The 15,850-nt window shown below is 43.2% G+C and overlaps 1 protein-coding gene across 1 annotated transcript in view; it reads left to right on the plus strand.

The window, feature by feature from the left end:
- Nucleotides 1-9,269, plus strand: part of LOC139275544 (uncharacterized) — a 117,088-nt gene extending 107,819 nt beyond the window's left edge. Inside the window, exons 3-5 of the mRNA XM_070892712.1 lie at nucleotides 287-592; nucleotides 2,606-2,922; nucleotides 9,132-9,269. Coding sequence (XP_070748813.1) covers nucleotides 287-592; nucleotides 2,606-2,922; nucleotides 9,132-9,269 — 761 coding nt within the window. The remainder of the gene's footprint in view (nucleotides 1-286; nucleotides 593-2,605; nucleotides 2,923-9,131) is intronic.
- Nucleotides 9,270-15,850: the final 6,581 nt, after the last annotated feature.

Here is a 15,850-nt window from a genome sequence, read left to right on the forward strand (position 1 = left end):
ATAATTAAATCAAATATATTTAAATCTCTCGGGCCTAAAACAACTTTCAGGAGAATCCAAGTATAGAAACACTTCAATCAAATTACTGAGCAGGAGTGCAACCTATTCCAACTTTCTTATTTCTGAAGTTTTTTTAATTCAGGTCTCACAATAAAACATAATGTAACTTTGATTAAATAGTTCCTCAATCTCTCAAAGCAACAGTTGAAGAAGCAGCAAAGAAAAATGACAGACAGTGTGAACAATGGAAATACAAGTCTAACAACATGTTACAATTGATTTTCAGCTCGTCCAACAGTCCAGTTAAGAGCAGAGACTCTGCCTTACCCTAATGAAGGTGTACAGCTAATCTGCACATCACTGGAGTTCTATCCTGACAGCATTCAAGTGTCCTGGTTTAAAGATGGACAGTTAATCACCAATGGGACTGAGAATGGGACCCTCTACTGTAACAGTGACGGCACCTTCTCCATCACAAGTTTCCTGAATCTTTCTGTATTTGACTGGAATGAAGGTGGAAATTATTCCTGTCAGGTGAACCACTCAACACTGTCTGCACCCATCACTGAACGAGCTCCTGGCAGTAACCGAGGTACGAATAGTAGTGTGTTCTATTGTGCAGATATTATTTAATATAATATCTTTCGTAAAATACATGACTTTAACTGAAGACTTGATGCTTTAACTGCTGATTAGCTTCACTGAACAGCATCCTTTATCTGCTTTTTGATGCTGGGTGGGAGAGAAATAATCATCAAGACAACTGGCGAACTCCTTTTTTTTAAATTTATTCGTTCCTGGCATTTATTGCCTATCCCTAATTGCCATTGAGAAGGTGGTGGTGAGCTGCCTTCTTGAACCGCTGCAGTCCGTGAGGTGAAGGTACTCTCACAGTGCTGTTAGGGAGGAAGTTCCAAGATTTTGACCCAGCGACGATGAAGGAACGGCGATACATTTCCAAGGCGGGACGGTGCGTGATTTGAAGGGGAACTTGCAGGTGGTGGTGTTCCCATGCGCCTGCTGCCCTTGTCGCGGGTTTGGGAGGTGCTGCCGAAGAAGCCTTGGTGAATTGCTGCAATGTATCTTGTAGATGGTACACACTGCAGCCACGGTGTGCCAGTGGTGGAGGGAGTGAATACTGAAGGTAGTGGATGGGGTGCCAATCAAGCGGGCTGCTTTGTCCTGGATGGTGTCGAGCTTCTTGAATGTTGGATCTGTGCTCATCCAGGCAAGTGGAGAGTATTCCATCACACTCCTGACTTGTGCCTTGTAGATGGTGAAAAGGGTTTGGGGAGTCAGGGGATGAGACACTCACTGCAGAATACCTAGCCTCTGACCTGCTCTTGTAGTCACAGTATTTATGTGGCTGGTCCAATTAAGTTTATGGTCAATGGTGACCCCCAAGATGTTGATGATGGGGGATTCGGCGATGGTAATGCCGTTGAATGTCAAGGGGCATTGGTTAGACTCTCGCTGGTTGGCACTTGTGTGGCACGAATGTTACTTGTCACTTATCAGCCCAAGCCTGAATGTTGTCCAGGTCTTGCTGCATTCGAGCAAGAACTGCTTCATTATCTGAGGAGTTGCGAATGCTCTTCTTCGAATAGTGCCACGAGATCTTTAATGGCCACCTGAACAGGTTTAATGTCTCATCCAAAAATTGACACAAGCTCCCTTGCTGAAGTGTCAGCCTAGATTGTTTGCCCAGGTCCTTATACTCCTGAGAAGCGCCTTGGGACATTAAAGGCACTATATAAATACAAGTTGTTGTTGTTACTGTTGCTGCAGAAAGTGCTAGCAACTGAGCCAAGCTGACATCCATAAAATCAATTCCATTGTATCATTTCCAAAATACTCCAAAATATTCATTACGCTGCAGGAAAGGAGTAAAGGAGCTTCCTCAGCAGTGCTCTCAAGGAAAGCAAAATAATGCTAATTTTGTGTTCAAAACTCAAATGAACTACAAGCAGAGGACAGCCATCCATACAGATCCAAGCCTTGGCATCACATTTTCAGAATACATTCGTATCCGGGTAAACGAGAGTTTACTGTAACGGAAAACCCGCCGTAACGGAATTTTAAATATTGCGAGATTCGGAAATTTAACTGTCACACAAGTGAATATCTCGCTCACGTCAACCTGTCCACATTTGCGATAGTTGATCAATTACACATAAATTGACGCAGGCGTGGACTTCTTGTTCACTTTTCAACTGTCGCACACATTGAAAGCAGTTCATTGCAACGCATCAGTCTGTCGAGTGTACTTGTTCAAAACACCCTGGAATCAAACAATTTAAAACGCCTTCTGACAGCACCAAAAGCAAATGCAACATAAGGAAACGAAAAGTATTGAACATTCAGCAGAAATTAGAAATTATAAAGAAGTCTGAAGCTGGCAGAAGTGTGTGTACTTTGATGGACGAATATGAAGTTGGATCATCAACAATTTATGATATCAAGAAGTAAAAGAAAGATTGAGAAAGTTTCACCGCTGCTTCTGAATCTCCCGTGAAGGCAATGTCCCGCACGAATTTGCGAAAGCTGAAGCTTGACAAACTAGACCAAGTGCTTTATGAATGGTTTTCTTTGAAACGGTCTGAAGGTGTGGCAATTTCAGAGTCAATGATTACAGCAAAGACCAAGGACTTGAAGATGAGAATGAATTTAACTGAAGAGTACATTTTTTCACAAGGCTGGCTCACACGTTTTAAGCATCGACACGGCATTTGCCAGCTGGATGCGACGGGCGAAAAAAAATCAGCAGACAATGAGGCCGCACAGAATTATTCAAGAACATTTGCTGAAATGGTGCAGGAAAAGAAATTGACTGCAGATCAAATATACAACGCCGATGAGACTGGCGTACTATGGAAGTGTTTGCCAACTGCTACATTGGCTGCAGCAGGGGAGAAGGAAGCTGTAGGCTTTAAAATAAATAAGGAGGTTAACAATCTTGAATTGTGCCAATGCCTCTGGAGAACATTCCACTTTTAGTGATTGGCAAATCAAAGAAACCACGTGCTTTAAAAGGAATTGCTCATTTACCAGTTAGCTATAAAGCTCAGAAAAGTGCGTGGATGGACAAGGACATATTCATGGAAAGGTTTTCAACAGAATTCATTCCCCAAGTTCGAGAAAACATGAAGAAAATAGGCAAACCTAATGGAAAGTGTGTGCTGCTTTTGGACAATTGCATAGCACACCCGCATAAGTCAAAATTAGTGTCTAGCTGTGGCAACATCTTTGCATGCTATTTGCCCCCCAATGTGACCTCGCTCATTCAACCTATGGATCAGGGCGTCATACAAAACTTCAAGTGCCACTATAGGAATAACTTCATGCGCAAATTAATTAATAGCGATCAAACAATCTCTGATTTCCAGAGAGCATACAATATTAAAGATGCCATCTACGCATGTTCGCTGGTATGGAGAGAAGTAAAAAACATTACAATGAAGAGGTGTTGGTGCAAGTTGTGGCCCGCTGTCATAGTTGAAGAGAGTGCTTCTGATGACGAAGAATTTGAAGGTTTTCATGTATGAGCTAATAAAAAACAGGCTGTAAAAGAAATCATGGAAATTGTTAGCAGTACACACGAAACAACCACACTTAAATCCTTAGCAGAAGATGACATTGCTAAGTGGATAGATGTTGACATCGAAACAGATGTAACACAAACTTATACTGACGAGGAACTTATCGGCGTAGTCACCAAGAAAGACAAATCTAACAAAGAGATGAGCGATTCAGACAATGAAATAGCATGCAAAGATGTCGCCACAACTAAACACTAATTTTGACTCATGCGGGTGTGCTCTGCAATTGTCCAAAAGCAGCACACACTTTCCATTAGGTTTGCCTATTTTCTTCATGTTTGCTCGAACTTGGGGGACGAATTTTGTTGAAAACTGTTCCATGAAAAGCAAAAAAAGACTTGGACATGTGCTGAAGAAGCAATGAAATATATCGTTGTTTTTTTTGAGGAGAATTCTCATTTTACTTCTCAGGAGGTTCTGCAAACTCATATCATCCACAACATTTTAATTAAGAAGAAAATGAATTCATTTAAACAAGCAGATATAAGATTGCTATTTTGAAAATCAATCTCAAATGTCAACGCAGAAAAAGGAGCTTCTGCAGACGAAGAAACATTGGCAGAAGTAACAAATTTAACAGAATAAAATAATGAACTAAATATTTTGTTTCATTTATTAGACATTTATTTTTAATTTCAAAAAAGTTTTAATTTCTGAATAGCTCATTGGAAAGAGCGGATCAAGATCTATATACGATTTATAAAATATTTTGTGGGTGGTTCTATCACCTTCAAATATTAACTTTAAAATGTAAACTTGCCCTACCGAAAAATTAGTTTATCCGGAAATGCCGAATCCCCAAACAATCCGGGTAAACGAGAGTTTACTGTATTGAATTATTTTGAAACATTGAATTTCTAATCCAAACACTGCCAGTGGAGATCCAATCTCAATCCCAAAAATCTAAGTTCATATGCATACAGCTACAGGAAAAACTAAACTTTCCTTTCTGTTTGCAGCACAAATCTGTTTATTTACTTCTCGTTTTTTCTTTCATTGCCTTCTATTTCAACTTTTAATTTCTTTCCCTCTGTCATTCCTACATTGTTTATTTCTTTATTCACTGTTTTTCTTCTCATTTTCAGTGCCCAAGATAGCCAGGCAGGTCTATCCTTTATAGTTTAAGTGCCATCCACCTACTACTAGGAGATGTTGATATAATTTACAATGCAAATGCAAGTGGCAATTTTGAGTGGTGATAAATGGGGCAACAACTGCTACAGATGTGGAAAGGATTGGAAACAGCAGAATTAAGTAGATACTTTTACACATCAGTTGGTGCATTTTTAGTTTGACCCATATGAAAGTTTGGAGAACTTAATCAACAGAAAATGATCAATAAAAGATTACTACAATTGTTAAGTTTTGCTTCATAGAGTGAAGAAAATAAAACTTAATTATACCCATAATTTTAACAGCCAGATGTATGTGTTATTGTAAAAAAATTCTCCATCAAAGACAACGTGGTGATAATGAAACGGTGTTATATCAGTGTCTGCCTATTGGTGGATAGTCATGTGATGCCTTATCAATAACTCTTCACAGGTAAAAGCGATGACAACAGTAGAACATGGGCAATAGTACGAAGAGTCATTATCCTTGCTGTGGCAACACTGATTGTGATGGCAGCATTTATTTTCTATTTCAGACTTCATGTATGTACTCTGATTTATTGTCATTTTATGAAGTATGTGATGTCTGCTGGATTACTAGATTCCTTCAAGGACCAGTGAGCACTGCATAGATTTTTAACTTGTACTATATTAAATTTATGTATTTAATTCTTGCTTTAAAAATAGCACAGACATGTCAAATCCCTCCCCCAGTTTTTTTTTGTGGTGTTACCTCTTTAAGGGGAGATATTTGTTTGTATTCCGTTGGGATTAGGTTCTGCTCACCCCACAGATTCACCAGCCAATTTAAAATAGGCTGTGTGCTCTCTCTCTCTCTATATATATATATATATATATCTGGTCGCTGGTGGAGTAGTGAATAACCCCAGGTATGAAAAGCATCCCTATTCTCCCATAAGAAATCATTCACCATACTGAATAACATCTTGAAAAGAGAACTGGATCAATAGCTAGTCATAAAATATAGAATGCACTTGGCCATCCTAGAATAATGTTATGCATTATAGCAATAGGTAGCATCTTGGAGTTTGTCCTTCTTTGAGATTTTGTGGGTGGTTATATTTTCATCAGGAGATTAGACAAACTAGAGAAAGCCTATGATATTGTAAATTGTACCCAATGGAACATCTTTGATAGCTGAATGGCCTTATCATTTTGTTCTTTGTGAAGTATATATTCCTCCATTTGTTAAAATTAATGAAAAAGTCATGTGAGTATAATATGCTGAAACCTACTCTATATTCAATAACCTTTTTGATAACATTAGCAGAGGAAAGTATATCCCATTTGTTCATACATGCTTGATTTATAATCTGATTGTAGAGGATGTTCAGAATTCCAAATAAAGAAAGAACTTTAGCATTTATAAAGCACCTTTCATGACCTCAGGATGTCTCAAAGCGCTTTACAGCCAATTAAGTACTTTTGTAGTGTAGTCTCTGTTGCAATGTAGGAAACCTGGCATCAATTTGCTCACAGCAAGGTCATGAGAACGTAAGAACATAAGAAATAGAAGCAGGAGTAGGCCATATGGCCCCTCGAGCCTGCTCCGCCATTTAATACAATCTTGGCTGATCTGATCATGGACTCAGGTCCACTTCCCTGCCTGCTCTCCATAACCCCTTATCCCCTTTAAAAAAGGAAGGAGAGAAAAAACAGCCTGACATCAGTAGTGGTTAAAATGATGGAATCAATTATTAAGGATGTCATATCAGCGCATTTGGAAAGAGGTGACATGATAGGTCCAAGTCAGCATGGATTTGTGAAAGGGAAATCATGCTTGACAAATCTTCTGGAATTTTTTGAGGATGTTTCCAGTAGAGTGGACAAGGGAGAACCAGTTGATGTGGTGTATTTGGACTTTCAGAAGGCTTTCGACAAGGTCCCACACAAGAGATTAATGTGCAAAGTTAAAGCACATGGGATTGGGGGTAGTGTGCTGACGTGGATTGAGAACTGGTTGGCAGACAGGAAGCAAAGAGTAGGAGTAAATGGGTACTTTTCAGAATGGCAGGCAGTGACTAGTGGTGTACCGCAAGGTTCTGTGCTGGGGCCCCAGCTGTTTACATTATACATTAATGATTTGGACGAGGGGATTAAATGTAGTATCTCCAAATTTGCGGATGACACTAAGTTGGGTGGCAGTGTGAGCTGTGAGGAGGATGCTATGAGACTGCAGAGTGACTTGGATAGGTTAGGTGAGTGGGCAAATGCATGGCAGATGAAGTATAATGTGGATAAACGTGAGGTTATCCACTTTGGTGGTAAAAACAGAGAGACAGACTATTATCTGAATGGTGACAGATTAGGAAAAGAGGAGGTGCAACGAGACCTGGGTGTCATGGTACATCAGTCATTGAAGGTTGGCATGCAGGTACAGCAGGCGGTTAAGAAAGCAAATGGCATGTTGGCCTTCATAGCGAGGGGATTTGAGTACAGGGGCAGGGAGGTGTTGCTACAGTTGTACAGGGCCTTGGCGAGGCCACACCTTGAGTATTGTGTACAGTTTTGGTCTCCTAACTTGAGGAAGGACATTCTTGCTCTTGAGGGAGTGCAGCGAAGGTTCACCAGACTGATCCCCGGGATGGCGGGACTGACATATCAAGAAAGACTGGATCCAACTGGGCTTGTATTCACTGGAGTTCAAAGAATGAGAGGGGATCTCATAGAAACGTTTAAAATTCTGATGGGTTTAGACAGGTTAGATGCAGGAAGAATGTTCCCAATGTTGGGGAAGTCCAGAACCAGGGGTCACAGTCTAAGGATAAGGGGTAAGCCATTTAGGACCGAGATGAGGAGAAACTTCTTCAGCCAGAGAGTGGTGAACCTGTGGAATTCTCTACCACAGAAAATTGTTGAGGCCAATTCACTAAATATATTCAAAAAGGAGTTAGATGTAGTCCTTACTACTAGGGGGATCAAGGGGTATGGCGAGAATGCAGGAATGGGGTATTGAAGTTGCATATTCAGCCATGATCTTATTGAATGGTGGTGCAGGCTCGAAGGGCCGAATGGCCTACTCCTGCACCTATTTTCTATGTTTCTTATCGGTTAAGAAACTGTCTATCTCTGTCTTAAATTTATTCAATGCCCCAGCTTCCACAGCTCTCTGAGGCAGCGATTTCCACAGATCCACAACTCTCTGAGAAAATAAATTTCTCCTCATCTCAGTTTTAAATGGGCGGCCCCTTATTCTATGATTATGCCCCCTAGTTCTAGTCCCATCAGTGGATACATTCTCTCTGCATCCACCTTGTCAAGCCTCCTAATAATTTTATACTTTTCAATAAGATCACCTCTCAATCTTCTGAATTCCAATGAGTAGAGGCCTAACCTACTCAACCTTTCCTCATAAATCATAGGTCCTACAAATAGCAATGAGATAATGACCAGATAATCTGTTTGTGATGTTGGTTGAGCGATAAATATTGATCAAGACACCGAGAGAAATGTCATTCTCTTCTTCGAATAGGATCTTTTATGTCCACCTGAGACAGCAGATGGCAGATCATCCAAAAGACGGGACTCTTTTTGGGTAGGGGTATGGAGAGAAAGCAGGAAAGGGGTACTGAGGGAAAGATCAGCCATGATCTTATTGAATGGTGGTGCAGGCTCGATGGGCCGAATGGCCTACTCCTGCACCTATTTTCTATGTTTCACTCTAATTGTGCAGCATTCCCACAGTACTGCACTGCAGTGTCAGCATGGGTTACATGCTCAGGTCTCTAGAAAGGTGCTTGAAAGCACAAACTTCTAGTCAAAGGTGAGAGGCCTGCAGGAGTGAGAATCAAAGTCTGCTGCGGGATGTTAGAGTGGGTTGCAGCATAGAGGATCTGGCCACACTATTGGAACCAGCAACACAAGTACATTAAGGAGGTCGGGGGAGGTGGGAAAGGGGAGTAAGAAGAGATGGGGAGTGAGAAGGGGCGAGTAGAGGGATAAGGGGTAGAGGATGAGGAAAGGGGAGAAGGGAAGAGAGGATCAGGAGTAGGGCAGAAGATGGGGTAAAAGATGAGATAAGTCAAAAGTAAAGATGGAATTCAAAATGAATTGAACACTGTAATCCTCCAGTCGTTAGGATAATTATTGAGCTTACTGTAAACATCTGGTAGCAGCAATGCAGATGCCTGGAGAGATCAGGGGACAAATTACAGTGCAACCTGGCCTGAATCTCAAAGGTTATTGTTGTCTACTGTATGCTGCTCAACTTTACCATCCAGACAGGCCTAACAATGGAGAAGGAGATCAACCACGGTCAATGGCCCAGATGACATCTCTACTGAAAGATGTTCACAGACAGGAAGGGTTATACAAGAGGCTCTCATAGATTACCAAGCTGTACACAATTTCCCATTTCTATAATCAATCATCTAACATGTTACTCATTTCTTACTTCTAGGATGTTGATGATGAATTTGAACCACCTTCCATGTGCCAAGTGATTAAACACCCAACAGAGTTACAAACAGAATTCATTAGAGCAACAAGTGCCAAGAAACAGGGCTTTGAGGTCTACAACAGTCTAATTGGGAAATAAGGTTACAGTTTTTGTGTTTCCAACTTAACATAAGCATACTTTACAGTATTTGCTGTTAAGCGTATGATTTGTCCACTGGAAACTTGTCTACAGACAGAGCTGATTGCTCATGATCAAAATGTGAACATTTATTTATATCAGTCACAGATTCTTTTGAATCACTATTGTAGCCAGACTGCTATTCATTTTTGTTTTTCACCATGAGCTTTTCATCGTGTTCTAGAAGTAACAGTTATCAATTTGGGAAACCAGGGACTCTACATTTTATTTCGATAAAGGAATAAAATTCTGTGAGATATGCTTGCTGGAGAAGCTCAGACAACTATGATTCATATATAATTCTATTGTAGCACCTGACTCATCCCACAGTTTACAGATTTTCATTTTTTAAGGGTAAAAGTGTGGCACGGGAAGGTTTGGCTCCCAAAAGGGTGAAGGGTTCTCTGGGATTCTCATGTAAAATGGTAACACCAATAATATAGCGATATGGACCATTCGCGGGGCACTCAGGAAATCTCCCGATTTACCATATGGCCAGTCCACCTCTGCTGGGCAAACTTGATTTGTGCATATTAGAAGTTGATTCCTAGCTTTATCCTGATAAAGGCAAGTCTGCAGTTATACATTTTACATTGCCACTTCTGTTATGTGTGACCTTTATGTCTTGCCCTATTCCATGTGAAAGGAGAATACTAAAAGAAAAAAGACTTGCATTTATAGAGCATCTTTTACGACTTCAGGATGTTCCAAAGCACTTTATAGGCAATGAAATACTTTTGAAGTGTAATTGTTGTTATACTGTAGGAAATGTGGCAGCCGATTTACACACAGCAAAGTCCCACAAACAACATGATGATGATCAGATAATCTGTTAGAATGATGTTGGTTGAGGGATAAATATTGGCTAGGACACCAGGAAGAATTCCCCTGTTCTTCTTCGAAATAGTGCCATGGGATCTTTTACATCCACCCGAGAGAGCAGATGGAGCCTTGGTTTAATGTTTCATACTAAACCACTAATTTTACATTATTGACAGATGAATTTGTCAATAACTCATGCAACGTTTTGAATGGCATGGCATCAGTTCTCTAAATCTATCCCTGCAATGATTGGAGATCAGGAAATGCATGTCCAGGACGTATAGAATGCTGCTGGGAAAATGCTCAAACCTCATGATGAACATATGCATTACACCAATAGGGAGCTGAGTAACCTGTCATCATGCTTCCTTTCATCTCTCCTCTTGGATACTCTGCCCTCCCAAATCCCTACCCCAATCCTTCATTACTCTTCAACCTTTCTACCCTCCTGCCGCTGTCCCATGCTTGACTCCCTCCTAGATAAGCCCACAGCTTCCCACTGTGCTTCTCTTGGCATCCTACGAAAGGCCCATTGCGGCACTCGTCACTGCCTCCTTACGAGCAGCAACCCCAACTCTCTCGCCGACCTTCCCGTCCAGCGCACCCACTGGGGGCTAATCTTGCCAATCTCGTCCACGTCCAACTCACCCCAACCCAGCACTGACCCTGTGGACGCAGACAGTGGATCAGCCATCAGTGACCCTCTCCGCATCTCTCTCCAGAACGTCCGTTCACTTGCGGACAAGGCCCTTCCCATCCATGAGTTTATCGTGGATGATGGCCCCGATGGAAACTTGGTTGAGGGGCGATGTCACCTTACCCTTATAGGAAGCCATCCCGCCTGGCTATACCTTCCACCACTTGTCCCGCTCAGACCACCATGGTGGTGGTGTGGCTCTCATCAGCAAATCACACCTCGGTCTGTCCCTGTACTCCTCTGGCATTTTCTCCTCCTTTGAGAATCTCACCCTATTCCACCCCTCTCACCTCTCATTTAAAATTCTCATTCTTTCTCACCCACCCAAGTACCATAAATATTTTATTACAGATATTTCTTCACTGCTTTCCTCCCTCTGCATCTGCACCAAACAACTTCATTCTCGGTGATTTCAACCTCCATCTAAATTCATCATGCTCTCTCTCCTTTGAGTTCACTAGTCTTCTATCTTCCCTTAATCTCTCCCTCCTTGTAAACTCACCAACCCATATTCATGGCCACCTCCTTGACCCATCTCTCCTGGCCTCATGACTCCCATCGTGTCAATCACAGATAAGGCCATCTCTGACCACTTCCTCATATCGCTCTCCACCCACATTCCCCTTCCACCTCTTGCAACTCTTCCTCCTTCTGTGTCCGCCCCGGGAAAAAACTCTCTCCCGACTCTCTTACAACTGCACTCTCCCAATTGCCCAGCCTTTGGCCCTCCATTCACCATGACGTTTCTGCAGATACTAATCTGCTCAATCGCACCCTCACCACCACCTTTGATGCCCAAGCCCATTAAAACAATTAGGGGCCGAAACTGCCCACTGCTGGAAGCGGAGCACACTGAACCCCCTTTCTAGTGTTTTTAGCGCTGTGGTGGTTGAGGTGGCCTTGAGCGAAATTCCACTCTCTGGCTTTTTTTCCCAGGCGGACCAGAAGGTGCTCATAATGGGGCAGTAGTGCGGTGGTGAGCACACTACAGGGGCGGAAGTTGGGTAGGGGTCAAGTTCCGCTATTGTCAGTCATCAGCGTAGTGCTGATGACGTCACCATGGCTCTCCCCTTCAGTTAAAGAGAAGAGCCTGCACGATTTAAAAAATTTGGTCCACTGGGCCACCAGGGAGGATTTCGGCTGGGCCAGCAGCCCAGCCGTACCCAGAGGCATAATTGGTGGCCCAACATGACAGTTGACTGACATAATTTGCCACTTCCTGGCCTTCAGACCTTTTGTAGGTATAGAACCGGTACCTCATCATCAGAACGCTTTCCTTCGGGTCCAAATGCTCTCGGACCAGTGTGCACAAATCGTCGTACGATTTCTCCATGGGTTTCGCTGGAGTGAGCAGATTCTTCATGAGGCCATACGTTGGTGCCCCACAGACGGTGAGGAGGATCGCCCTTCGTTTGGTAGCCATCTAGCTCCTTGGCCATAAAATATTGGTCGAGTCGCTCCACAAAAGATTCCCAATCATCTCCCTCCAAGAATTTCTCCAGGATGCCCACTGTTCTCTGCATGTTTGGGTTCGCTATCTGTATCTCATCGCCAGTTTTTGTTTATGGAGAAAGAATCAGACTGAACACTGTGAGCTCAAAGTAAAGTGTGACCTTCTATTGCAGGTCTCCAGAGTGCCTCTCCAACCTGTGAAGCCTCCTTAAATATCTTTGTTCCTAAGGGATTATAGGATCCCTTGGAACTCCAGGGGATGAGCCCTCTGGTGGCTGTACAGAGTAAATACAAGTCCACATATATAACACTTCCTTCCCCTAGTTCACGGATCCCCCCAGCCTAGCCCTGACCATACATCTTTTTCCAGTTTCTCTCCGATCTCCCCTCATGATCTTTCCGAGCTCATCCTGTCCATGAGACCCACTTCCTGCTCCCTTGACCCTATTCGCATCAAACTGTTGATCACCCAACTTCCTTTTCTGGCTCCCACGTTAGCTGACATTATTAACGGTTCTCTTTCCTCGGGTCGCATCTCCCTTTCCCTCAAATCTGCTATCATTGCCCCTCTCCTCAAAAAACCAACCCTTGACCCATCTGTCCTTGCAAACTACCATCCCATCTCCAACCTCACTTTCCTCTCAAGTCCTTGAACGTGTTGTCGCCTCCCAAATCCATGCCCATCTGTCCCACAATTCCATGTTTGAATCCCTCCAAACCGGATTCCGCGCTTGCCGCAGTACCAAAACAGCTCTCATCAAAGTCACAAATTACACCCTTTGTGACTGTGACAAAGGCAAACTATCCCGCCTCATCCTTCTTGGCGTGTCTGTTTCCACATGTACACTGATGACACCCAGCTCTACCTCACTATCACTTCTCTCAATCCCTCCAAGGTCTCTAAATTGTCAGACTATTTGTCTGACATCCAGTTCTGGATGAACAGAAATTTTCTCCAATTTAATATTGGGAAGTCCGAAGCTATTGTTTTCGGTCCCAGCCACAATCTCGGTTTCCTAGCAACTGACTCCATCCCTCTCCCCAGCTTCTGTCTGAGGCTGAACCAGGCTGTTCGCAACCTTGGTGTCATATTTGACCCTGAAATGAGCTTTCAACCTCATATCCACAGCATAACTAAGACCACCCATTTCCACCTCCATAACATTGCCCGTCTCTGCCCTTGCCTCTGTTGCTGAAGCCCTCATTCCATGCCTGTTACCTCTAGACTTGATTATTTCAATGCACTCCTGGCTGGCCACCCACATTCTATCCTACGTAAACTACAGGTGATCCAACATTCGGCTGCCCATGTCCTAACTCGTACCAAGTTCCGCTCACCCATCACCCTGTGCTTGTTGACCTACATTGGCTTCTGGTTAAGCAACGCCTTGATTTCAAAGTTCTCATCCTTATTTTCAAATCCCTCCATGGCCTCAACCCTCCCTATCTCTGTAATCTCCTCCAGCCCCACAAGCCCTGCCCACCCCACCCCCGAGATGTCTGTGCTCCTCTAATTCTGCCCTCGAGCATCCCTGATTATAATCGCTCAACCATTGGTGGCTGTGCCTTCTGTTGCCTAGACCCCAAGCTCTGGAACACCCTGCCTAAACCTCTCCGCCTTTCTTTCCTCCTTCAAGACGCTCCTTAAAACTTACCTCTTTAACTTGTCTGTTTCCACATGTACGCTGATGTACCTGGGGGTCCTTGTACACGATACACAAAAAGTATGAAGTTACAGCAAGTAATCAGGAAGGCAAATGGAATGTTGGCCTTTATTGCAAGGGGGATAGCGTATTGATGAGGCCACACCTAGAGTACTGCGTACAGTTTTGGTCTCTGTATTTAAGGAAGGATATACTTGCATTGGAGACTGTTCAGAGAAGGCTCACTCGGTTGATTCCGGAGATGAGGGGATTGACTTATGAAGATAGGTTGAGTAGGTTGGACCTATACTCATTGGAGTTCAGAAGAATGAGAGGTGATCTCATTGAAATATATAAGATAATGAGTGGGCTCGACAAGGTGGATGCAGAGAGGATATTTCCACTCATAGAGGAAACTAAAGCTAGGGGACATAGTCTTAGAATAAGGGGCCACCCATTTAAAACTATGGGGAGGAATTTCTTCTCTCAGATGGTTGTAAATCTGTGGAATTCTCTGCCCCAGAAAGCTGTGGAGGTTGGGTCATTGAATATATTTAAGGCGGAGATACAGATTTTTGAATGATGAGGGAATAGAAACATAGAAAATAGGTGCAGGAGTAGGCCATTCGGCCCTTCTAGCCTGCACCGCCATTCAATGAGTTCATGGCTGAACATGCAACTTCAGTACCCCATTCCTGCTTTCTCGCCATACCCCTTGATCCCCCTAGTAGTAAGGACTACATCGAACTCCTTTTTGAATATATTTAGTGAATTGGCCTCAACAACTTTCTGTGGTAGAGAATTCCACAGGTTCACCACTCTCTGGGTGAAGAAGTTTCTCCTCATCTCGGTCCTAAATGGCTTACCCCTTATCCTTAGACTGTGACCCCTGGTTCTGGACTTCCCCAACATTGGGAACATTCTTCCTGCATCTAACCTGTCTAAACCCATCAGAATTTTAAACGTTTCTATGAGGTCCCCACTCATTCTTCTGAACTCCAGTGAATACAAGCCCAGTTTGATCCAATCTTTCTTGATAGGTCAGTCCCGCCATCCCGGGAATCAGTCTGGTGAACCTTCGCTGCACTCCCTCAATAGCAAGAATGTCCTTCCTCAGGTTAGGAGACCAAAACTGTACACAATACTCCAGGTGTGGCCTCACCAAGGCCCTGTACAACTGTAGCAACACCTCCCTGCCCCTGTACTCAAATCCCCTCGCTATGAAGGCTAACATGCCATTTGCTTTCTTAACTGCCTGCTGTACCTGCATGCCAACCTTCAATGACTGATGTACCATGACACCCAGGTCTCGTTGCACCTCCTCGTTTCCTAATCTGTCACCATTCAGATAATAGTCTGTCTCTCTGTTTTTACCACCAAAGTGAATAACCTCACATTTATCCACATTATACTTCATCTGCCATGCATTTGCACACTCACCTAACCTATCCAAGTCGCTCTGCAGCCTCATAGCATCCTCCTCACAGCTCACACTGCCGCCCAACTTAGTGTCATCCGCAAATTTGGAGATACTACATTTAATCCCCTCGTCCAAATCATTAATGTACAATGTAAACAGCTGGGGCCCCAGCACAGAACCTTGCGGTACCCCACTAGTCACCGCCTGCCATTCTGAAAAGTACCCATTTACTCCTACTTTTTGCTTCCTGTCTGACAACCAGTTCTCAATCCATGTCAGCACACTACTCCCAATCCCATGTGCTTTAACTTTGCACATTAATCTCTTGTGTGGGACCTTGTCAAAAGCCTTCTGAAAGTCCAAATATACCATATCAACTGGTTCTCCCTTGTCCACTCTACTGGAAACATCCTCAAAAAATTCCAGAAGATTTTTCAAGCATGATTTCCCTTTCACAAATCCATGCTGACTTGGACCTATCATGTCACCTCTTTCCAAATGTGCTGCT

This window comes from Pristiophorus japonicus, chromosome 11, assembly GCF_044704955.1.
Source record: "Pristiophorus japonicus isolate sPriJap1 chromosome 11, sPriJap1.hap1, whole genome shotgun sequence".
Lineage (NCBI taxonomy): Eukaryota > Metazoa > Chordata > Chondrichthyes > Pristiophoridae > Pristiophorus > Pristiophorus japonicus.